The sequence below is a fragment of the Petaurus breviceps genome, unplaced genomic scaffold (genome assembly GCF_028583685.1).
Source record: "Petaurus breviceps papuanus isolate PSGF00001 unplaced genomic scaffold, PetGlider_PUasm1.0 90731, whole genome shotgun sequence".
Lineage (NCBI taxonomy): Eukaryota > Metazoa > Chordata > Mammalia > Diprotodontia > Petauridae > Petaurus > Petaurus breviceps.
The window spans coordinates 9,683,652-9,707,798 of record NW_027187325.1 but is presented as its reverse complement, the minus strand read 5'-3'; the positions used below and the strand labels follow the sequence as shown (position 1 = coordinate 9,707,798).

General features: G+C 37.5%; 1 protein-coding gene across 6 annotated transcripts in view; it reads left to right on the top strand.

The window, feature by feature from the left end:
- Nucleotides 1-23,897, top strand: part of RALB (RAS like proto-oncogene B) — a 103,579-nt gene extending 79,682 nt beyond the window's left edge. For all 6 annotated transcript variants that reach the window (XM_069066909.1, XM_069066907.1, XM_069066905.1 and 3 more), the window contains 4 exons: nt 5,324-5,532; nt 9,988-10,196; nt 16,802-16,979; nt 22,207-23,897. In XM_069066909.1, coding sequence (XP_068923010.1) covers nt 5,419-5,532; nt 9,988-10,196; nt 16,802-16,979; nt 22,207-22,326 — 621 coding nt within the window. In that variant the 5' untranslated portion in view covers nt 5,324-5,418 and the 3' untranslated portion in view covers nt 22,327-23,897. The remainder of the gene's footprint in view (nt 1-5,323; nt 5,533-9,987; nt 10,197-16,801; nt 16,980-22,206) is intronic.
- The last annotated feature ends 250 nt before the right edge of the window (nt 23,898-24,147 follow it).

Sequence of the window (24,147 nt, the reverse complement as noted above, 5' to 3'; positions counted from 1 at the left end):
TATCAAAAGAGAATCTGTCTCCTTCCGCTTTCTGAGCTCTTCATCTGTCTGTCAGATGGCAGAGTAGCGTGTTCCATCCGTCGTCCTCTGTAGTCACGGTCAGCCGTTGTGCTAAGTAGGAGCTCCAGATCCTTTCAGAGTTGTTTACCTGAACCATGTTGTCAGTATATAAACGGTTCTACTGCTTCTCTTCATTTTGCTCTGTATCAGTTCGTATAAACCTTCCCAAGCATCTCTGAAACCTTCTCCTTCATCAGTTTTTATAGCACAGTAGTATTCCATAGCATTTCTATGCTATAACCTCAGCCATTCCCCATTTGATGGGCGCCCATTCATATTCACATTCTTTGCTACCTCATAAAGAGCTGTTAATATTTTTGTATATCTTTAGAGTATGTTTTGCTTAGGACTAATCTCTCCTTTAATCTGTCCTGATTCCGCCTTCCCCCTTTCTCTCTTTTCCCAACTATTTCCCTGTTGCATGAAATGTTATTTCTGTACCCAGCTCTGTTTGTGTGTGTGTGTGTGTGTGTGTGTGTGTATTCCTTCCGTTGACTAGTTCAGATGACAGTAAGGTTGAAGTGTTAGCTGTGCCCCCTCTGTCTCTCTTCCTTTTCTTAAGATCATTAAGACATAAGAGAACCACAACCTGATCTTGTCTAATTTGATTCTTTCTGTGACCCCTGTGATCACGATAGGGTTTAGTGGGGACACATATCGTCTCCCTGTATTAGAATGTAAGAACCAAAGTTTCTACACAACCATTTTGTCAAGAATGCTTGGAAACTGTTTTTTTTTTTTTTTAAGGTTCATTTTTCCCTGTATAGCATTATGCTTAGTTTTTCTGGATAAGTTATTCTTGTCTGTAAGCCTACGTTCTTTGCCTTCTGGAATATTGTATTCCAAATTCTGTGCTCCTTTATAGTGGGGACTGCTAAATCATGTGTGACTCTGACTGTGTAGCTCCTTGGTACTTGAATTCCTTCCTTCTGGCCACTTGCAGTAAATATTTTTTCTACTTCATTGCTATGACAGAAAGTGCTTTTTAAAATATTTTGGTGGATATGGTGACTTTCTTCTAATTAATAACCTCTTTGAGGTATAAGCCTAATAGTGGAATTTCTGTGTCAAAGGGAATACATATTTTAATAGCTTTGTTTTCATAATTCCAAATTGCTCAACAAAATGAAACTTCAGATTTACAGTTCCTCTAGCAGTGCACTAGCTACCAATCACAACCCTTCAATGACTTTGCATCTTTTGTCATCTTTTCCAGTTTTCTGGGTGTGAAGTAAAACCATAGCATTGTTTTGATTTTCATTTTTCTTATTATTAATGATTTAGGGCATTTTTTCATATAGTTTTTAGTAGTTTGAAATTCTTCTTTGTTTATATCCTTTGACCCTATTAATTGTCCATATACATACGATACCAAACTCTTATCTGGGAAACTTGAACAAAGATTTTTTCCCCATAAAATGACTTCTCTTCTTAAGCTAGATGTATTACTTTTCTTTGTGCAGAAGGTTCTCATATGATCAAAATTATGTTACCCCACTTAACTGAGAAAAATCAAGATCTGTCATGAACTCTCCCCCGAATACTTCAAAATTCCTGCACATCTTTTTTTCCCCATAGTAGCTTATATTTTTAAATCTTTCATATTTATATAGTGATTTAAAGTTTTGTAAACTGCATTGCATGTGTTATTTCTTCCTCTTAACATTCGTTTTAAAAATATTTTGAGTTCCAGATTATCTCCCTTCCTCCAGTCCTGCCCCTTGAGGGAAAACAAGCATTGAGAAAGCAAACAATGCACCTATTATATACATATGAAGTAATATAAAACATGTTTCCATATTACATTACCATGTTCAAAAAAAGAAAAAAGCAAGAAAATTTAAAAAGTGAAAAAAGAATACCCTTCAATTTGTACTCAGAGTTCATCAGTGTTCTCTTTCTGGAGGTGGATAGCATTTTTCATCATGAGTCCTTTAGAACTGCAGTGGATCATTGTATTGTTAAAATTAGCTAAGTCTTTCACAATGGATTATTGTTACAGTTTTGCTTTTACTATATACAATGTTCTCCTGGTTCTTCTTAGTTCACTTTGCATGAGTTCGTGTAAGTCTTCCTAGGTTTTTTTAAAGCCGTCCTATTCATTTCTTATAGTGCAATAGTATTCCTTCATAATCATATGCCACAACTTGTTCAGTCATTCCACAGTTGATGGGCATTACCTCAATCTCTACTTCTTTGCCAGCACTAAAAGAGCTACTATAAATATTTTTGTGCATGTCCATCCTTTTCCTTTTCATTTGATCTCTTTGAGCTAAGGGCCTAGTAGTGGTACTGTTGGGTCAAAGGATATGCACAGATATATATCTCTTTGGGCATAGTTCGAATTGTTCTCCAGAATGGTTGGGCTAGTTGACGCCTCTATCAGCAATGCATTAGTGTCCCTATTTTTCCACATCCCCTCCAGCATTTGTCATTTTTCTTTTCTGTTGTGTTAACTGATCTGAGAGGTGTGAGGTGTTGCCTCAAAGTGGCTTTAATGTGCAATTTCTCTAATCAGTAGTGATTTAGAGCATTGTTTTTATATGACTCTTGACAGCTTTGATTTTTTTTACTTTGAAAATTGTTCTTATGCTTTGACCATTTATCAATTATCTTATTTTTATAAATTGGCTCAGTTCCTTATATATTTGAGAAATGAAGCCTTTATTGGAGAAACTTGCTGAAATGTCCCCTCCCTTCCTGCTTTTCTTCTAATTTTGACTGAATTGGTTTTGTTTGTGCAAAGCCTTTTAATTTCATGTAAAGAAAATTTTTTTGTTTTACCTCCTGTGATCCTCTCTGTCTCTTGTTTGGTCATAATCCATTACCTTAGCCATAGATCTGTAAAATTTTCCATACTTCCTTAATTTTCTTATGATACCATCCTTTATGTCTGAATCATGTGCCCATTTTGACCTTATCTTGGTTTATGGTATGATATGTTGGTCTGTGCCTAGTTTCTATCAGACTGCTTTCCAGTTTTCCCAGCAGTTTTTGTTGAATAGTGAGTTCTTTTCCCTCAGAGCCAGGATCTTTGGAAAACCCCTACACATCTTCACTCATCTTTTCCCTTAGTTTGGGGGTCAGTGTTAGCCCCTTTACTTTGCCATTGAACCTACCCCTTCTTGTTTCTTCCAGGAGCTTTTGCCACAAATTATTCTTTTCTCTTAAGTTTTCTTTTCCTAATGATGACTCTTTCCCTGCCGCTTACAAACATGTCCAGTTTTTCATTTTTAGAACAGCCATCATTTACTCCTGCCAATTCCTTCCAGCTGTTGTACTTTTTCACTCTTTCCTTTCATTGTTAAGCTCCTAAAGAGAGCTACCTTTCAGTGTCTCCACTTCCTGGACACTCCTGATAAACAGTTTGTTGCTATTCTTTTATCTCCCACCCCTTAGTCATAAGTTCCTTTTTAAAAGTTGGTTCTGGGTCTCCTGTGTATCTGTCCCTTCTATCTCTGCTGAAGTCTTATATCTTCCACGTCCTGTAGACATCTTAAACTTAGCCGTATCCCAAACTGAACTTATTCTTTTCTCCTAAACCCTCCCTTCTTAAATATCCTGTTACTGTAGAGAGTATCATTATCCTCCTAGTCACCAAAGCTCAAAATTTAGGTGCCACTTCCAACTTTTCACCCTCTTTTCCCCCATAGCCAGTCAGTTGTCATATTGCCTTTTGTTTCTAACTTTGTAACATCTCTCAGATATTTCCCCTTCTCTTCTTTGATACTGCCACCTGCCTAGTACGGGCCCCCATCTCACCCCATGCTTGGAATAGCCTGCTGGTTGGTCTCCCTGCCATAAGCCTCTCCTCCAGTAGTCTGTCAGATTGATCTTCTTAAAGCACAAGTCTGACTGTGTCCCACCTCAGTTTAGTAAATTCTAGTTGCTCCTCATTTCCTCCAGGATCAAATATAAAATTCTGTTTGGCATCCAGAGCTTTTCACAACTTGCCCTCCCCCCACCTTACACCTTTTCTTGTCTTACCTTTGACCTCCAGCAGACCCACATCCCTCCATATATTCTTTGATCCAGTGATAACTGACCTCCTTGCTGTTCCTTACAACAAGACACGTGGTCTCCTGGATTCTGCATTTTGACTGGCTATCCTTCATGCTTGGAATGCTCTCCCTTTTCAGCCCTGCCTTGTGGAAGAGACTTTTCTTGATTTCTCTTATCCCTTCATCCCTCTGAGGTTTACCTTGGTGAGCACAAAGAACAGGTTAAGGAAGGGGGAGAGATTGGATGATAGAGATCAGTGATCTGAGAGGAGTTTCATGGTTCTAGATCATAATGGTTAAAGAGTGATGGGGTGGTAGGGGGTGGAGGGTAGGGGGAACCAGGCTGCCTAAAGAGAGGAAAACTGACTCCTTAGGATTGAGGAAGGTCAAAGTTCCCATGTCTATAGTGGAATCAGGCACATTAATAGCCTCTATACCTGAGGGTTGGAGATGAGGAAAACCTTATTTTTGAAACAAAATGGATAGAGCTATTTGGAACAATCTGTTATTATGTTGAATTTTAAATATATGATATTTAATCCAGGAGTTGCCAGTCTGGGTACCTTTTTTGTTTGTTTGTTTCTAATATTGTAACTGAGTTTTTATTATCATAAATACTCAATGTGTTAATGTTCAAAAAAAATTCTGTCACACTGACATGAAAATAAAGATTGTTTTATAAATTCATACATAGTAAAATCACTAGAGAATTACAACACAAATATGAGAATCAAGTTAAATTTAGTTCTTTATCCTTTGAATTTGCAGTGGGTAGTGGATTAAAAATATACTCAATTCTCTCTATTTATAGCCCATATCAATTCAGATGGAAGTTTTTATAGGGGAGGAGGATTAGAGAATACAGGATGGAAAATGAGGTTGTGTAAATGCTGAGCCTGGCGCAGAGAATCTGTCCAGTGGCAGCAATGTGGTGGTGGTGGTGGTGGGGGGTCATTCTGACTGAGGAGACACATGGTAGTTTGTAAGATGTTAATTTTCCTCGTTCAAGCTCTTTCCCCTTTCATGTCCTGCCCAGTGAAATAGGTAGGACCATGTGTGCTATTGCTTCTCACCTGGCTTGACTCCTGTAATTAGTGACTTTCTGAACTGTAGCAAGATTCTTATTGCTTTTCCAAGTCCAAAAGTTTAACTCCTGTTTGGGAATGTGTGGCTTAAGCGTCAGTAAAAGGCATGGCTTTTATTTGATTTTAATTGGGTAGAGAACAAAGTGCCCCTGAGTCTTTGTCCTTTTTTATTGGCAGCTCCTTCAGCAGCCCCTCGGACAGTGCTCAGCCGCCCCTCGGACAGCGCTCAGCAGCTCCTCGGACAGCGCTCAGCAGCCCAGACAGCAGGCACAATGGCCGCAAACAAGAACAAGAGCCAGAGCTCCTTAGCTCTTCACAAAGTGATCATGGTCGGCAGTGGAGGGGTGGGCAAATCTGCACTTACCCTCCAGTTCATGTATGACGAGGTAAGACAACTACATCACAGGCCATCCAGCTCATTTACCCGTTGGTACAAATATCTTCCTTTAAAAGAGTTTTTTCTTAGTGTGTATTTCCCTATGTGCCCTCTAGGGTTATATAACAAACCAACCCCGTAAAAGGTTCCTGAAGAACGAAAGGTCTGCAGCCTCCTGTGAATCTCAGCAAGAATACAATTTATAAATTGCTGACATCAGGTAGGTGATTTAAACTTTGGCAGGGCTGGGAGGGGCCTGGAGGGGAAGTTTCCTTTCTCTTGCCTTTATTTCTCTTGTTACACTTTGGTCCTGCTGTTTTTGGAGAAAAGGGAAGAGAGGAAGAGAGAAAAACCAGTAACCTTCCATTGCTAATGGGCTGATCGGGTGCTTACCTTGTGAAAAGTTAACTGTGGAATAGAGGGAAACTGAATTGAGTTTTCACAAGGTCTAGACTCTGATCATTTTTGCCATAATTAATAGATGTAAAGTTTTCCCTACTTTTCTTCCATACAGCAAGAGTGAAGTTTGGCTCTCTGTCTCTTTCCCAGCCTTGCCAAAGTTTAAATCACTTACTTGATGTGGGTGTCATAGTCAAAACTGTGCTGCATCTGGTGTGATAATAGATATTATATTGCATACAGTTTGGCAAAGGACCCACTGCTCTGTGCCCCAGATGGAGTGTTCTTTGCTGGTCCTATTTAGAAGGGGTAGTAGAATTGCTCCTATGGTATTCTGCTTGGTGGTTAAATACCTTCTTTGGGGTCCACTTATCCTTACTTTGTACTACAAGCTAAAATCGGAAGGCAAACATCTGCTGGATTAAATGAAGATACTGTTTGCATAAAAGGAGAGACAGATTTGTACCTTAGATCAGAGAGATTGTATTTCCCCTCTGGTGACTTGTATGCTTCTTTCTTTAACTTCTTATCCCTGTCCTGAAGCAAGAGAGTGGGGTAGGGAATCACTGGGTGAAGAAAAAGGATCAGAAACAGAGACTTGCTACAAAGTGTGGCCAGACATTCACAGTTTAGCAAACCCAGAATTCAGGTGCAGAGTAGAATATCTATCAATGTGGTGTGGAACACTGGATTTGGAGTCAGAGGACTTGTCTCTAATTCCCGGGTCTTTTATTTACTCTCCAGTGTAGTCTTAGGTCCTTTTTTTCTCTGAGACTATTTCTTCATCGGTAAAATGAAAGGGTTGGACTAGACTATTGATTCTCAAAGTATCTGCAGATACCTGAATGTCCTTGAGACCCTTGAGAAGGAGTCCTTGAGGCCAAAACTATTTTCATTAAAATACAAAAAAATAAAAAAAAAATGTTTATCTAATTAAAATGCTTCTCCCTCTTCCAACTATATATCTGTGTGAGGCCGGATTTTCTTCATACATTTCAACCATAGCAACATATCACAACAGATTGAATGCAGAAGCAGATCTGAGAATCCAGCTGTCTTTTAAGCCAGACGTTAAAGAGATTTGCAGAAATATGTAAAACAGTGCCGCTCTTCTCACTAAATTTTTTTGTTTTGGAAAATAAAGTTAGTTTTCATTAAAATGTTATTTATTTTAACATGTAATAAAATGATTATTTTAAATGAAATAACAAGTGTAAAATTTTACCAGTTGCCAATATGGTAAATATCAACACATATACTGAGATAAGCAAAAGACGCTTTTGGATCTTCAGTAATTTTTAAGAATATAAGATATATTCTTAAAATATTTGAGAATATAAAATATTATAAAATATAAATTAAAAATATAAAAAGTTTGAGCATTCCTAAACTAAACAACATACAAATTCCTTCTAGCTCTTAATCTAGGATGATTAAATTTGTGAAGACCAGTCCTATCCTTAGCCTTACCACTGTGACTGCTTGAGCCAGAGAGGAATAAAATATTTTATTTTGAAGTAGAGGATGACTAGAGGAAAAGGAGTGAGTATGGATATGAATTGAATCATTTTCTAATATCCCTGTTCTCTGAAATTAAGGTTAGACCTAAGAGAACTTAGATGGTGTGGTGGATAGAGTGCTGGGTCTGGAGTCAGGAAGACTTGAGTTCAGATCCAGCCTCAGATATTTCCTTGCTGTGTGATCCTGAGCAAATCAGTTGACCTCTGTTTGCCTCAGTTTCCTCATCTGCAAAATGGGAATAATAATAACAATTACATCCCAGGGTTGTTGTGAGGATCAAATAAGATAATAATTGTAAAAACACTTTAGTACAGTGCCTGATGCATAGTAGGCACTGTTTAAATGCTTATTCCCTTCTCTTTCCCTTAGTGCTATAGGGCCTAGAGGGCTGGACTTACAGTCAGAATGACCTGAATTTGAATCCTTTCTCAGATACTTATTAGTTATATGTTACTGAGCAAGTCGCTTAACCTCTCTGTGTCTTAGTTTCTTCATCTGTAAAATGAAGATAAAAATAGCACCTGCCTCACAGGGTCATTATGAGGGTCATATGAAACAATATATGTAAAGTGTTTTTAAACTGTAAAGTGACATGTAAATGCTACCTCTTGTTATTATTAGCTACTATAGCTTGTGTTCAGGTCTGGAGAGAGGACAGTTAGTGGGGGTAATATGGCCCAAGAAATACAGTTCAAGACTTTTGGAAAAGAAGAAAAAAATGGGTGAGGAGACTTGTGTTTTTGTTGCCCCAATTCAGTTTTCTATTACATACTTAGTTTTACAAAATTTGAAGATCAGATTTCATAGGTTGAATGACGGTGACACTCTGGGAGTCAGCAGTTTTAGATTTTTTGGTGAGATATTAGCAGGTGATTGCCTCTCAATATGATTGAAGCCAAGCATTTTTTTTTCCTAAGTTTTTCTAATTATGTGTCTCCTGAACTGATGCCCAGAAACATGAAAATAATAATCATATAGTTGTGGCAGTAATGGTTTCTGTAGCAATTGGCAAAGGGGACATGGGTGGTAATATGAAGGGTAGGTGAGAAAAAAACAAAAAAAATTACAGGTTTATAAAGATTTTGTAACTATTGAATGTTTAAGAATTATCAAATAACAACTTTAGAGGGAATCAGAATGTTTGTTTTTTCCTGTAGAGTCAGTCTAGCTCATGTTCCCTAACTTTCTAAAATTTTTCTAGCTTGTTTTTCTAGCTCAAAAAATATAAATATCAGAGTTGTAATCTAGATGTCAAAAATAGCATACATCTTTCATTTAATAATGAGATAGTAGGATCAGAACATCTTTACTCCCAGTTTCAAAGGAATAAATGGAACTTAAAAAAAAACCAAAAACCTCTAATCAACTCAAAAATAATAAAATTGAAATCAATCATGATATTTAAAGGAGGTTTTAGCAGTTACTTTTTTTAAATCATGCTGTCATATTTTGTACCTAGTTCATTGGAAACAAGTTTGTAAAAAATGAAGATATATTAGTATGTTTGGAAAGGGATGGTATAGCAGCAAGCACCCTAGCATGCATATCCAGGTTGGCTGCTAGCACAGGTTCTTTGATCTGCTTTTCTGAAGGAAAGCAACTCAAAAGGGGTTGACAATCTTATTTTAATCAAACATATAGCATTTACTTAATTTAGGGGAAAAAATCAGCATCCTGAACTTCAGAGAAAATACAAATAGAAGTTACAAGCAGACAAAAAAAAAGATGGAGAAAATAACACAGTTCAGCAAACCAACAGACAGGGCTTCCAGCTGTCTGTCATTACATACATAGTTATCAGAGAGAGAAGCACCAACATCTGTGTTTTCAAAGGGTGACCTCAACACCTACCCAGAGTCTCATCTGGCCAAATCACACAACTCTTCCTGTAAGTGAGCCCCAGAGCAGAGGTATATATAGCCTTCTCCAGGGTTAAAGGATATCACAAGCCTCCTTACCTGATTACAATGTAGCAAGGATTACAAAGGCATTCCTGAAAAACCAGCCTTCCCTAAGCAAACTTCTCCTGTGGCCTCTGCTCCACCCTTTAGCACACTCCTCCTCCAACAGGCTCTATGTGACCACATTCAGCCTATTAGGGGGCAGAGTATATTTTCAAATCAGGGAAGGTCTTCAAATTCACTTACCATTACAAATGGGTATTAGAAATTGTGAGGAAGGTACTTTTATAAATCTCAAGGTGCTATATAAATGTATTCTTGTTTTCATGACAATATTACCAGCTTATTCTATCTGTTCTTCAGTTTTCCCACATCTGTAAAGTAAGGATAATACCTGTGTACTTTACAGAAATATTCAATAGACAAATGAAATGACAGTTTGTGTGTTGTTTTGGGGGAGCTAAACCACCATATAAATGCAGAACATTAATAATAATCATACAATGGAGACATTGTAATATATAGTAGGCACTCAGTAAATATTTTTAGTTTATGAGCAAAGTATATGTTTCTAATATTAAAATTCTGTTTTTGAAGTAGTTTAGTTATATTTGATGACATTACTTGTGTATTGTGTTCTTCAGTTTGTAGAAGACTATGAACCCACTAAAGCTGACAGTTATAGAAAGAAAGTGGTCCTTGATGGAGAAGAAGTACAGATAGACATTCTGGATACGGCTGGACAAGAAGATTATGCAGCTATTCGAGACAACTACTTCCGTAGTGGGGAGGGGTTTCTCTTAGTCTTCTCCATAACAGAACATGAATCCTTTACAGCCACAGCAGAGTTCAGGTATGTTTTTAAATAAAAGATACGTGAAAGCTCTTGAGGCCTTTTTTGTTCTCCTTCCTTACAGCCTAAGTTGAGAAGCAATGTATGCCAGTAATATCACCCCCCCCCCCCCATGTGAGTGCTAAGTATTGTCCCAGTTGTTTAAAGAGGAGTTGGGACTTGTAAATAGAATTATAGCTGTCTGTGTTTTCTAGCACTTATGCATCAAAGCAGTAGTCTGTACTAGATTCCTTTTGTGAACCTTTTGACTCTTGCTTTTATGGTTAGAAGTACTGGAATCTCACCCTCTCCAAGAGGACCTGCTGATTTGTGTGTGTGTGTGTGTGTGTGTGTGTGTGTGTGTGTGTGTTTCATATGTGTGTGTATTACATACACATACACATGATAATTGGTGATTATATATTTGTATAACTCCTGAGAAATGGTGAGTGATTAATGTGGTATTCTTGTTTTAAAATTTCAGTGGAAAGTTGGTATTGATTGTATTTTGAGGTTTGTTTATGTAGGACACTGAAGGGAGAAGAAAAGATTTGCCTTGGGCCTAAAAAGCTTGCCAAATTAAAAATTTTAATTTCTTTCTGTTTTGGAGTAGAATAAATATATTGCACTAATTGTACATTTTTAAGGTGTTTTTTTAGACAAAAACTCAAATTATTATCAGTTGCTAATCTTTTTTTGTTGTTGTTTTTTAGAGGGGGGAAGGCAGGGCAATTGGGGTTAAGTGACTTGCCCAAGGTCACACAACTAGTAAGTGTTAAGTGTCTGGGACCTGATTTGAACTCAGGTTCTCCTGAATCCAAGGCTGGTGCTCTATTCATTACTGCCACCTAGCCACCCCCAGTTGCTAATCTTCTAATGTAAAGAAATAGGATCTTTGGATACAGTCACTGTTTTCCATGATATTGCCTTCAATCAGAATTCCCCATTTTTCTTGGGGAATATAAATATTTTCATCTGTTTTCCTCATGAGTAGTTACCCAGTTATTTTAAGTAAACTTAAAGTGTCAACTTCAAGGAGACTTTTAACAACCAGACAAAACAGCCAGTATTTTCTTTTTCTTCCTTAGCAAGTTCTGGTCAGAGAGTCAGGTGACCGACAAGGGGTGAAAATGAGGAAGCTAATTTTTTGTGCCAGAATTTGGAAGGAAGCATCATTGAGCCAGGGAGGACTCAGAGGTGGAATGAAGGTAAATAGGAAAATATGAGTGGAAGGCAACAAAAGCAGTAGTATCTTGGTTCTTCTGTTGTATAATTTCAAGTCTTTAAAGTATTTTATCATTTAACATAGTATATAATGCCATACAACTGCACGCACATATAGTAGTGTGTAGGACCCTCTTTTCTCCTAAAGAAAGAGGCTAGCCTAAGACTGTAGTATTATGACATGCCTATAAGCCCCTTTACAGGAATTTCCTTGGCCGCTTTTGTCCCTTAGGGACCTCGGTGACGGGACGTAGCAAGTGTACCCATGATTATTTTCTCTTTTTGGAGGGATGCAGACTTTCTCATTTTCATACCTCTTCAAAGACAAAAAGGACATGACCATCTCACTCCTTTTTCTGGTCTTTTGGTTTCCACTTGTTCCATGGTTTACCTAAAGGGAAGCAGTACAGTATCCTTAGAAGAAAGATTGTGTCACCCTTTCAGTGTTCTCTAACGGCTCCACGACAAGTCTTTGTAAAATCTGGAGAATTTTGTGATAATGTAAAAGGGGGCCTTAAGAAAAGCCCAGGAGGGTTCGGAAGCAAACGCAGCGGCACTGGCAGCGAGAGGCCGGTTCCTCCCACCGCGGCCTGGGCCCGAGACTGGGTCGTACCGGGCCGGAGCAGGGAATGGCAGCCCCGCCCGGACCGCCTGCTAAGCCGTGGTGGGGAGCATATTCCGTAGGGATTAGCGGGGTTAGGGCATGGCCGGAATTGGGGGCCCAGCTCTGGGAGAGACTGCCCTGGGCCTGGAGGCCGACAAGGGCGTGGGGCCTCCCCGCAGCCGCCACCTCCGCCTCCTCCTCTACCAGCGCTCTGGCCTCAGGGGCCAGCGGTGCAGGTGTCCCCGCAGCGGAGCCGCTGTACAACAGGCAGGTGACAATGTGCGCTTTGTGCTGAGCAAGTTTGCTGCAGGTCCTGCTCAATCTGGAGTTTGATCAGACTGAGAAGTGATAAAATTTTTCCTTCGTTTTAGGGTCAGTCCTAAACCCCAGTTGAATATATTGATTGCACAAGGTGCTGCCTCAGGGGAAAAGAATGCAGCATCCATAGATTCCAGCAAGTAGAGAGTCATTGGGGTTACAGTAGAACAAGCCACATTAGATTCACAGTTAATAGAAGAATCTCCATATTAGGATTTGGGTTATATGGTTCTGTTCATGGGCTCACAGATTATGAAGTGAATATACAGATAATTGAACATGAAAAAAAAAAACCTCTGGGACAGAATGATATTGGATTTAGTTGTGAAGCTAACTCTTCCTGGGTCATGTTCAAAGAACCTATAAAAATCTTACCCAATGTCTGCTATACAGCCTGTGCAACACTCAAAGGTCCAGATTCACACTATGGCACAAAAGAATTGAAGAAAGTTGTTGTACATGAACCACCTGCTGCAAGCAAAACAACATTTTCATTCTTTAGTTCTCCTGGCAATAATAATGATATATCAATAGAAGATGGACAAATACCAGAATTCAGCAAATAAACAGACTAATCTGAAAGGCATAACTGACTAGTTGCTAATGTTAGTAGTGTGTTATGAATGTTTATAATTTTAATGTATAAGAAACACTTTAGTTTCTTAGGAAAGATAGAAAAATGTCCATATTGGCTTTGCATGATTATCCTCAAGCTTAAAGAACTTAATGGAAAGTGCTTCATTTTCATATAACTCTAGGAGAAAAGTGCAGGACTTTAATTGTAAAAAATATATATTTAAGCAGCTACTTGTGCTTTCACTTGTACAATTTTGTAAATCAGCTTGTTTGGCTGATAGTCTTTCAGTAGTGAGCCGTGCTGTCAGCCTTCCTGGTGGCAGGAACTCTGCCAACTAAAGGAAAGTATGGGGTTTAGTGAGACTAGGAGAGTTGTCTGTTGTTTCTCAGTTATTGTGTTATTTTTGGTAGTTCTTATAGAGATAACAAAGGAGCCTGGGGAGAAGTTTCTTTTGAACTTCTCTGAGCCAAGACTATGTATGTCCTGAAGCAGAGGTTAAAAATGGAGTAGCCCCACCCCAAATTGTGCGCAACGGTAAAGGCCGTGCCAGAGCCCAGGCCATAGTTGCTCCCCCTTATGTAAGGCTGAGGGAGGACAAGCCACCCTGGGGCAGGAGCCCCTGGAGCCTGCTGTGCCTGGACTCAGGCAGGAGCAGGGAGAGCTTGGAGTGGAGTAGGCCCTTACCCCGAGAGGTGAGACGTGGCTCAGGAATGGAGAGCTGCCTTCCTGTGAACTCAGACTGGAGCCAGTCGGCCCACAGATCTGCAAGAGAGGAGCCATCAGGCTTGGGATTTGGCCCCAGGTCAAGATGAGAGCTTTGCTGCCCAGCTGAAGCATGAGGTGTGCTTTCCTGCCACATCCTGGGTTTGGGACCCAGGGGGTGGAGTTGTCTATGGTGGGATGGGATGGGGGAAGTGCCATAAACCCGGGGACCCACCCTGTTGACTTTTTTGCTCAGCTGCCTCTGAGGACTTGGAAGTGGATGCTGGCTGTTAAGACTCTTTGACTCATTCAAGCATGTGGGCACCTGAGAGTGCCAGAGAGGCTGCAACAGTAGTGTGGGGAGGACACACCCTCAAGAGGATTTGGATACTCTGTTTTGATTGAGGGGATTGTAACCTACTGTGACCTAGGGATGGAGGGTGTTGTGTTCTCTGCTACCCCTGGACATGTGCTGTGTTAAGGGCAGACCCTGGCCCAGGATCTCCTGATTGTATAAACAAGTATTTTGGAACTGTACCTGAGCTGGTTGCTCACTCCCCAAAGATTTTGGTCCCCCAAGAATGTATAAGGTGGGGGAGGGTATGTTATGTTATATGTTGTGCTATGTTACTGAATGATATGTTATGTTTAGGCCATGTGGCAACCCCGGTAATAAATTGTTATATTGCTATGAGTTGTGAATAGTTTCTTTTTTTTTTTTTTTTTAAGCATTTGGGGTTAAGTAACTTGCTCAAAGTTACACGGCCAGTTATTTCTGGGTGTGGTGCTGAGTGTCTGAGTCCGGGATTCGATCTCCAGGTTGTCCCAACACTGGAGCCGGTGCTCTTACTTGCTGAGCCACCTGGCCACCCCTAGTGAATAGTTTCTTGAATAAGTTTTAGTTTTGAATAGAGTGCTTATTTTACTGTGCAGTTTAATTCCTTAAAATATCTCATATCACATTGCTTTTACATCTCCCTGCTTTTGAACCTTCCTTGAGGTGAGAAAAACAGTTAAACAAAACTCCTCAGTACAATATCTGCATCTGACAATAAATGCGTTATTTTGGACCCTTAGACTTCCCTCTCCCCCCACACCTCTTACCCAAGAGGAGTATATTTTATTATCTTTTTGTTTAGACCAAGGTTAGTCATTGCAATTAATTTGAGTTTAGTTGTCTTTTAGCAGTGTTTTCATTTACATTATTATAGTTATTATGTATCTTCCTCAAATTCTACTTTCTTTCAAACAACTTACTTATAATAAGATTTAGAGCATAAAGAAGACAAAATGTACTTTGCGTAGAATCTAGGAGCTATCCTCCAAATTTATAATACAAATAGATTTTTCTTTCTAATGCTGAAGTTTAATAGAATTGTTTTTCATTTTCAAATTTCCCAGCTGTTTTTCTATAATTCATTTTTATGGTATTCATTGAGAAAAATGAATATAACAACAGTTCCTCTCCCATATTCCTCAGGCCTAATAACACTTCATATTCTTTCTCCATCATCTAATAATGTCCAATAGTATTTTCATCTACCCATTCCTGTGTGAGAGGTCCTGTTCCATAAATCTCCTAAACCTATCTGAGTCTTCTCACACTTTATCCTGTCCTTTCCTATAATATGCCTCTACCCAGATTTCCTTCATCATGTCCACCTTCCTGACTCTGAGGATACCTTCATTTCTAGGATTGCAGAAACAGAACTTAGAGCTTCATGTGCCATTCTTAAGGAGAGGTGGCTGTAACTGCAACCCTTGGAATTGCCCAACCCCCAAATTGCCACTCAGGAACTTTCCTCATTTTTGTGTATACTTGGCCACCAAGATTTGTTGGACCTTGACTTAGATTATTTCTAAGCCAGGGATTGGTTGAAGAGGAGATGGGGAGAGAAAATTCTAAGCTTGGGGAACAGCCAGTGCAGAAGTATGATCATGAGAGATGGAGCCTGATGGATGATGAACAAGTCCATCAGTATGACTAGAGTACATACATGGGAGTGATGTGTAAGACGACTGGAAAGATAGGAAAAGGCCGGACCACATTGTGAAGAGCTTTAAATTCCAAACAGAAGTGTGTATTTTATCTTGGAGATAATAGAGAGCCTGGAGTTTGAATGGTAGGGATACTGTGGTCTGATCTGTGCTTTGCCAGCTGTGTGGAGGATGGAGGGAGAGATTTGAAGCAGGAAGACTCATTTAGGAAGCTGTTGCAGTAGTCCCTGTAAGAGGGTGATGAGGGTTTGAAAACTAAGGTGTTGGTTTTTTTATGAGTGGAGAGAAGGAACCACGTAGGAGGGATGTTGAGGAGAAAGAATTCATTGTTTATATGGATTGAGTTATAGTGAGAAGTCGGTGCTCGTGCTGAGGTTGCAAACACTAGAGAGTGACTACAAAGGTGGTGGTGCCTTTGACAGTTATATTGTTTATTTAGTTTACCTTTTTATTTTGTTTTCAGTCTGAAGAAATACTTGGAGTTTGGAAATTCTGGGGCTTCATCTTTACTGCTCTGCTTAGTGTCTTGTAGAAATATGATAAATAATATTGATAGGACTTTTTGGAATAACTTATCCATATACATTTAAGATGCTGAGTGATTAGCACCTTAATACCTTAAAAACCCCTCATCATTCAAATGTTAAGTTTGTCAAAATATACATGCAAAAGCACAAAAGCATATAAAATTGTTCTTTGCATATGTATCTAACTGATAAGAGCCAGAATGACCTTTGTAATATTGCCATTTTATATTTGGGGTATATTGTTTTATCTGAACTTTAAGGAAAAAATGAACTACTTATGAATGTGAAGATTACTATAAGGCAAAAGGGAGAAGGAGAATGCCTCTCCCTCTGGTCCTGGTAGTTGTGCCTCCTCGGTCTGCTGGCTCCAGGTCAGCTGCCTGTGCAGGTGGTGCAGGACTGCCATCAAGCTCCACCTTGAGGAAGTGCCAGCTCCTCTTTTACGCCAGAGACATTCAAGTATTTATTTATTTGTGGGGATGCTCCTCTGTCTTTTAATCTGATCTCAATTGTGCTTAAAATGCTGTGTTTGGAATTTGGCTCCTTCAGAAGCTTTTTGTTATGCCGCTGTGAGGTCTTCATTATTTTTAAGGCTTTATGTGTTGTTGCTTCTGTCACTACTGATATGACATACTACAGTTTTGTCAACTATTTTATTTTTGATGTGATGCATCAGGGAACAGATTCTTCGTGTTAAGGCTGAAGAAGATAAAATCCCTTTGCTTGTGGTGGGAAACAAATCTGACTTGGAAGAGCGGAGACAGGTCCCCATTGAAGAGTCTAGAAGTAAAGCAGAAGAGTGGGGCGTCCAGTATGTAGAGACATCTGCCAAAACTAGAGCCAATGTAGACAAGGTATGGAATTTCTCTTTTAAAATCTTTTAAGATGATATAAGAAATTATAAAATGTTTACCATTCTTAATTTTATGATTATAAAGAAACTTACAGAGGTTAGAATGCAATCACTGGGATTTTCTAAGTATTCGGGTTACTTAATTTGAGTATTTTTTTACTAATCCATGCTATAAGAAATGTTCGGATTTCTTTTTTCCCGTTAAAACATCAGAAAAGAGTTAACTCAAAAGTTTTGATTTCATATTGTAAAACTTTAGTAAAGCATATTGAATTTTTACATAGTTATTTGAAGCAAAGATTTAAGTAATCAGTATGTTCTGGGGGAAGCTTGTAAATGAGAGAGGCATAATCATTAAGTGCTTCATGTTTTGATCTCTTATTGCTAATAAGGAGCAGGGTTAATTCAGTCAGTCCATTTCACAAAGGAACTAGTGATACTAACAAAACAGCCAATTAGCCTGGTTTGGTTTTCATTGAACTCAGGTATTTCAGTTCTCTCACCCTCAATACCAAAAAGAACTAAAGCTACCTCTTTCTAACTTGGTCTCTAAACAATATTCATTCTTAAGACCTAAATTTTTTCGATCTTTTTTCTCTTTTGGATAGCTCAAACTTTTGTGAGGACAGGACATCCAGGATGGTGATATTAACATGACAATTAAGTTTAGGGAAAGGGAGCAGGCAAGGGAGGAAAAATTAGGTACCAGGGATTACTCTTAAAGAGTACTTTTTTTTTTTAAAGCAGATACAATTTTATAAAGTCATTGTATTTATCCAGAAAAAAAATGAAACAAAGCCCAAACCAGAAAGATGTGGCTTTTTCCCTCCGCCATCATTTTGCATGGTCTTGTTTTTCAAATTCAGTATATCACTTAGCAATTACAGAGTTATTAATCTTTTTTTTTTTTAAAGCAATCAGGGTTAAGTAACTTGCTCAAGGTTACACGGCCAGTTATTTCTGGGTGTGGTGCTAAGTATCTGAGCCCAGATTTGATCCCCAGGTCATCCCAACACTGGAGCCGGTGCTCTTACTCACTGTGCTGCCTGGCCACCCCTTATTAATCTCTTTATGTTAGTTTTATTGGCATCTAAACCTGGATCAAGATTTTCCGTACATTTTTATGAATTTTTTTCATTTGGAGAGAAGTCATCTTCATTATAGTAAAGAGTACCTCTGATAATAAAACTTCTTTAGGTCGAGTTTTCCTTATCTATCAGGGAGAATCTCTTTATTGTTTGTAATATATCTGTGCATGGAATGCAACAGAGAAATATATTCTTAGGGGTAAGAGAGGGAAGGAATACTGTGTAGTGGGAAGGGCACCAAACTGAAGAGTCATATGACTTGGTTCCACTCTCCTAATTACTATTTATGAAACTATTTGAATATAACTATAAAACACTTAAAAAAACAAGATCTAAATAATTGGAGAAATATTAATAGCTCATGTTAGGGTATGTCATATAATAAAAATGACAATACTACCTACATTCACTTATTTGTTCAATTCCAAACCAGTCAAATTGCCAAAAAATTATAAAGCTAGAAGAAATTATATTTTGTCTGGGTCACAAAAAGTCAAGAATCTAAAGAAAAGTAAAGGTGGGAAGGAAGGGAGGAAGCATAATAAAGTACTAGGTCTCAAATTATACTACAAAAGAGCTGTCACGAAGACTGTTTGCTACAGATAAAAAAACAGAAAAGTTGCTCAGTGGAACCAATCAACAACACAAAATGCAGAAGCAGATGAACATGACATTGTGTTAATGTCAACAAAACCTAAAAATCCAACTGGCGGGGCAAGTGCTAACTACTCAATAAAAACCAACAGGAAATCCGGAAAGCACCAGGGTAGGAAATTGGCTTAGACCAGCTTTTACACTGCATACCGAGGTATCTTCCAAATAATGCATGAGTTAAATGTAAATGTTACATTACATTTAAATTTCAGGCACAGAGAAGGAAATTTTTTTGCAATTTTGAATAGGAGGAGAATTCATAACTAAGCAAGGGAAAGAAGGAATCACAGAAGACAAAATGGACAGTTTTGATTGCATAAAATTCAAAAGTTTTTACATAAAATAGATGAATTAGGAGGACAACAGTTAACTGGTTAAAAAAAAATCTTTGTAGCAAACTTCTCTGTGAAAGTCTGATATCCAAGTTATATAAGGAACAGATTCAAATATATAAGAATAGCTATTTCCCATTAGATAATGGTCAAAAAATATGAGCAGACAATTTTCAAAGGGAAAAAAGTTATCAACAGCTATACAAAAATGCTCTAAATCATTAATAATTAGAGAAAGGAAAAAATAAAACAAAACTCTCTAGGAGTTCCATTAAATTGGCAAAGATGAGAGAAAAGGAAAATCAATTATTAGAGGGCCTGTGGGAAACCAGCCATATTAATGCACCGTTGGTGGATCCATAAATTAATTCAGTCATTCTGGAAAGCAATTTGGAACTATGCTCCAAAAATCACATATCCTTTGACCTATCATACCAGTGATAGGTCTGTACCCTAAAGAGATTAAAGAAAAAAAAAGGAAATGATTAGTATGTATAAAAATAGAGCATTTTGTTTTACATGGAAACTAAGTGGGTCATCATCAGTTGGGAAATAGTTTTATGGTATTTGAATGTATTTTATATTATATTGTCAGAAATGATGAAAGGAGGGGGTGGCTAGGTGGCATAGTGATAGAACACTGGCCCTGGAGTCAGGAGGACCTGAGTTCAAATTCGACCTCAGACACTTAATACTTAGTAGCTATGGGACCTTGGGCAAGTCACTTAACCCCAAATCGGCCTGCCCTCCCCCATCCAAAAAACAAACAAAAAAAATGATGAAAGGAATGGTTTCAGGAACACCTGGGAAATCTTGTATGAACTAACTCAAAAGTAAAGTGAGCAGAACCAGTATGTATATCAAAAAAATAACATTGCAAGGAAAAAACAACTCTGAAAGACTAAAAATTTGATCTCTTTAATGTCCAATCACCACTGCAGAGGGCTAATGATAAAGTAAAGCTGCCCACTTTCTCACAGAGAAGTGATACACTCAAAGTGCAGAATTAGACATGACCAGTGTGTGAATTTATTTTGCTTGACTATGCATGTATGTTATGTTTTTTTTTTCCTCCCTAAAGATGCTAAGAAATTGTATTAAAAAAAGAAAGAAAGCAAAGGGGGTCATTGAAGCATTATTTTAAAAAATGAACAGAAGCAAACAAAAGTTCAAAGGTTCACAGATGACCAGGAAAGTAACATATTGACTATCTGTTAAAAGTAACATGTTGAATTTATAATACACTTTTTAAAAAGTAAGCTTTATATAATAAGTGATTTTGTGGTTTCGTGTAGAATCTTCATCTGCTCTCCTTTAGATAGCAAATACTCATTATACTTGGTGTATTGGGAATGAAAAAGAGTCTTTAAATGTCTACTGGTATTACGTTAATATTGCCTCCCCATCTTCATCTCATCTATAAAAAGAGGGGCTTGGATTAGATGATTATCAAGGTTTCTCCCAACTCTTGATCCTGTGCGTAAGAGAATGAAAAAGTTTTTGTCCTTTTTTGGCTTGTTTAAGAGCAAGAATTTACATCCAAATTGTGCTTTTTAGTATTCTTTGGAGTCCAAACAGATACTCTTGATCTGTCTCTATCAGTTTCTGAGAGAACTGGATTTGTGAGAAAGAGATACTTCATAATAGGGACACATGACTTGTCCAGGGTCTCACAGCTAGGAAGTGTGTAAGATTATAGTTGAACTTAGGTGCTTTTGACTTCAGGACTGATGCTATAGCCATTTGTGCCACTTTACCAGGCCAAGTATTTTTTTCCTTTTTCTTTGAGAAGATCTGAAAATGTTTAACCACCTTATCTTTTCTTAGGTGGGGGGGAGGGGGTGTACAAACATTTGGAACCCTAGAGCAAGCTTAAGGGTTGCTACTGTGAATTGAGGATATAATAAATATTTGAAACTGTTGAGTTGAAAAGTACAAACATACATTAACAAAACACTAAAACTAAAAAAAAGAAAAGAATATACAATATTGATAGATTTACAGTTTGGGGGGATCTGTAATCACTGGGATAAGAATTATCAGGCTCCTGAGAATGTCAAAGCCAGGGTATAGCATTATTCATCATAGAGTTACAAAAATTTATTCCAGCAGCTTTGAAGTCATAGCATTAAAGTTGGACATTGTAGTATAAACCCCAAGAGCATTATGAACTTGGCAGGGAAGGTGAGTGGTATTGGAGACAGTCCTTCAAAAATTTTCATTCAGATTCAAAATATATCCTCAGTTCACAGAAACAACTCTTACCCTTGCTCTAGTGTTGCGGAAAGTTCCTATTAATCCCCACCACCGCCACAAAAGATAACCTGGGAGAGTTGCCAGAGGCTCAGAGAGAATAAGTGACTTATCCAGGGTTCCAAAGCTAGTTGTGTCAGTGTACTTCAGCATCTTTAAATTCGTCATTGGTCAGAATTTAATCAGAATTCTTTTAGTGTCTTTCAGTTTTTGTTTTCACATATATTATTGTAGTTGTAGATGTTGTTCTGCTTTCTTTGCTCAGTACCAGTTCATAGAAGTTTTCCTGTGCATCTCTGAATTTCTCACATTTGTCATTTCATTTGCTTTATTAATATCCTACAATTTATATACCATAATTTTTTTAACCATTTCTCAGTTTATGGGCACCTGATATTCCTGGTTTTTTTTTGTTTCTAAAAAAAAGTGCTGCTATGAATATTTTAATTAAAATTTTTGGGCCATTCCTTTACGTTATATGCCCAGTAGAAGCATTGCTGGATCAAAGGACATGGATTATTTAGTCACTTTTCTCAAATAATTTTATAATAGTTGTACCTTTTTTCTGCCACTGCATTTTATATTTATGCATCACAAAAGCAATCACAGCAAATTCATTTTAAAACAGATTGCTGAATGACTGGTAACAGTTAAGAATGCCCCATTCCATTTTTTTTTGACCATTTACATGATATAAACATCATTAATCTATTCAGTTGGCAACTATATCCAAGTGATTTTTGTTCTTTGCTTTAGGTCCTATATTTTTGGCATGGTTTATTTTAACTTTTTTCAAGTTTAATTTTGATTTATGCTTTAGCATATTATTCTGATTTTACTGCTTTGTAGAATTACTTTTGGTAAAATGGCTTTCTTTTCCCTCTTCTTTATTCTTCTCCAGGTATTCTTTGATCTAATGAGAGAAATAAGGGCAAAGAAGATGTCAGAAAACAAAGATAAGAATGGCAAAAAAAGCAGCAAGAGCAAGAAAAGCTTTAAAGAAAGATGCTGTTTACTGTGATTGCTGAGCAGGTGGATCAGATCTGTCCGTGGCCACTGAGGACATAGGGCTGGATGCATGAAAGGAAGACTATATTTCCTTACTTTTACTGTCTTTTCTTTTTACTTGATTCATGCATTCCTTCTTTATATGAAAAAAAAAAAAAGAGAGATATGTGAATCAGTCACTAGCTGGCAGAAAAAAATGACCCATTTTCCCTGGAATGGAACTACTCTTCTGTCATTATTTTTAAACTGAAAGCTTAAAAGCAACAAACTTAGTACCAGAAGCAGAAAGTAATCCAGTGTTAATTTTTAAAAATACTCTGTTGTAGCTTATGATATTTTTCCAGTTTTATAACATCACCATTTCAGTCAGAAATTAAAATGTTCTTGTTCTTTAGGTTTGGGGAAAGGAAAACCAGACTTTCTTCTACACACAACAGTCTTAACACTTTACCATTTTATTAATGGCAGTCAGAAAAGTCATTAAATTACAAAGCAAGCGGTTTGATTAGGTTTAATGACAAGTAAAATTGAGCAACTTTTATAATTAGATTTTCTTAGTATTTCCCAGAAGAGTCTGAAAAGTAGCTAAAATATAACTTTGAGTTGTCTCAATTAGGTTATTATGAGATTCATAAACCTCATTCATGCATACTTAAGGTATGAAATGTAATCTGTTCTGGCTTTATTTTTGTTTTTTAAAAAATACTTAAATATTGGCTACTTTTACCCTTTTTTTCTGGTTCTTCCATAAGGGTCCTAAGATTGTGTGGGGACTTTTAAAAAAAGGTACACTTTCTTATACTTCACCTTTTGCAGCTTTTTTATTAAAACAGACAAACCAATAAAAACCCCACAACACACTTTAAAATTTCATGCTTATGCTGACTTCACACACTAATTGGCATTAACAATTTGTAAGCCCCATTTTGCCCCCAAAGTAATTATCATTTAAAAATCATATTTTCTCTTAGAGTGATGATAAACTCCTGTGCATGTAGCAAATGTTGTTGATCTACTTTTTGTTTCTTTACCTTGTTTAGTTTAATACAAATGCTTTGGAAGAATGATGAACTACAGTTGTAACCTAAAATCATGAAGCCAGAGCCAGTGCCAGACATTTTGCTACCTCTCACAGAATTACTCAGTAATTCTAAATTTAAATCAGAAAAACAGTGAGGAGAATGAGAATGAAGGTAGGCCACTGCCATATTCTCTCTGGTTGCAGTTTTTCATATAGTTTTCCTCTGACAGACATGTTAACATTTGGAAAGAGATTTTTAATGATGGGAGAAAAACGGTTAAGTATAGTTGTCCTACTTGCTGCTGCCATATTCTTAAGTTAAGCAATTGTGCAGATTTTTACCAGAAGGGAGAATAATATGGTTTTTTAAAAAAAGTCAAAAGTTAGCAACCTTTTCTTTTCAGTAAAAATGAGATTTCAAGTGTAGGTGCCAAAAAGAAAAACACTCTCTATTTTATTGTTACAGAAATTGTAAACATTATGATTTTGATTTGGAAAACCATTCTTGTATAACTTCCCAATGAATCATGAACTTTTTTTTGGAATAAAAAAACAGACAAAAACTTTAGAATTTGGGGCTTTTTATTTTACATCTTCTTATCATCCATCCAAACCTTATTGAGTGTATCCACAACATACAAGGCACTGTTCTGGTAAGATGAAAAGGAGTAAAAGGAAAACATTCTTCCTTTTATTTATTTTCTCATACTTGAATCTCTACCAGACAAATATTATTATTTGTGTTACCTCTCTGAAATTGGAGAAGGGAAACAAGATTACAAATATTAGTGTCACTCCTTCATTAGGCTATTA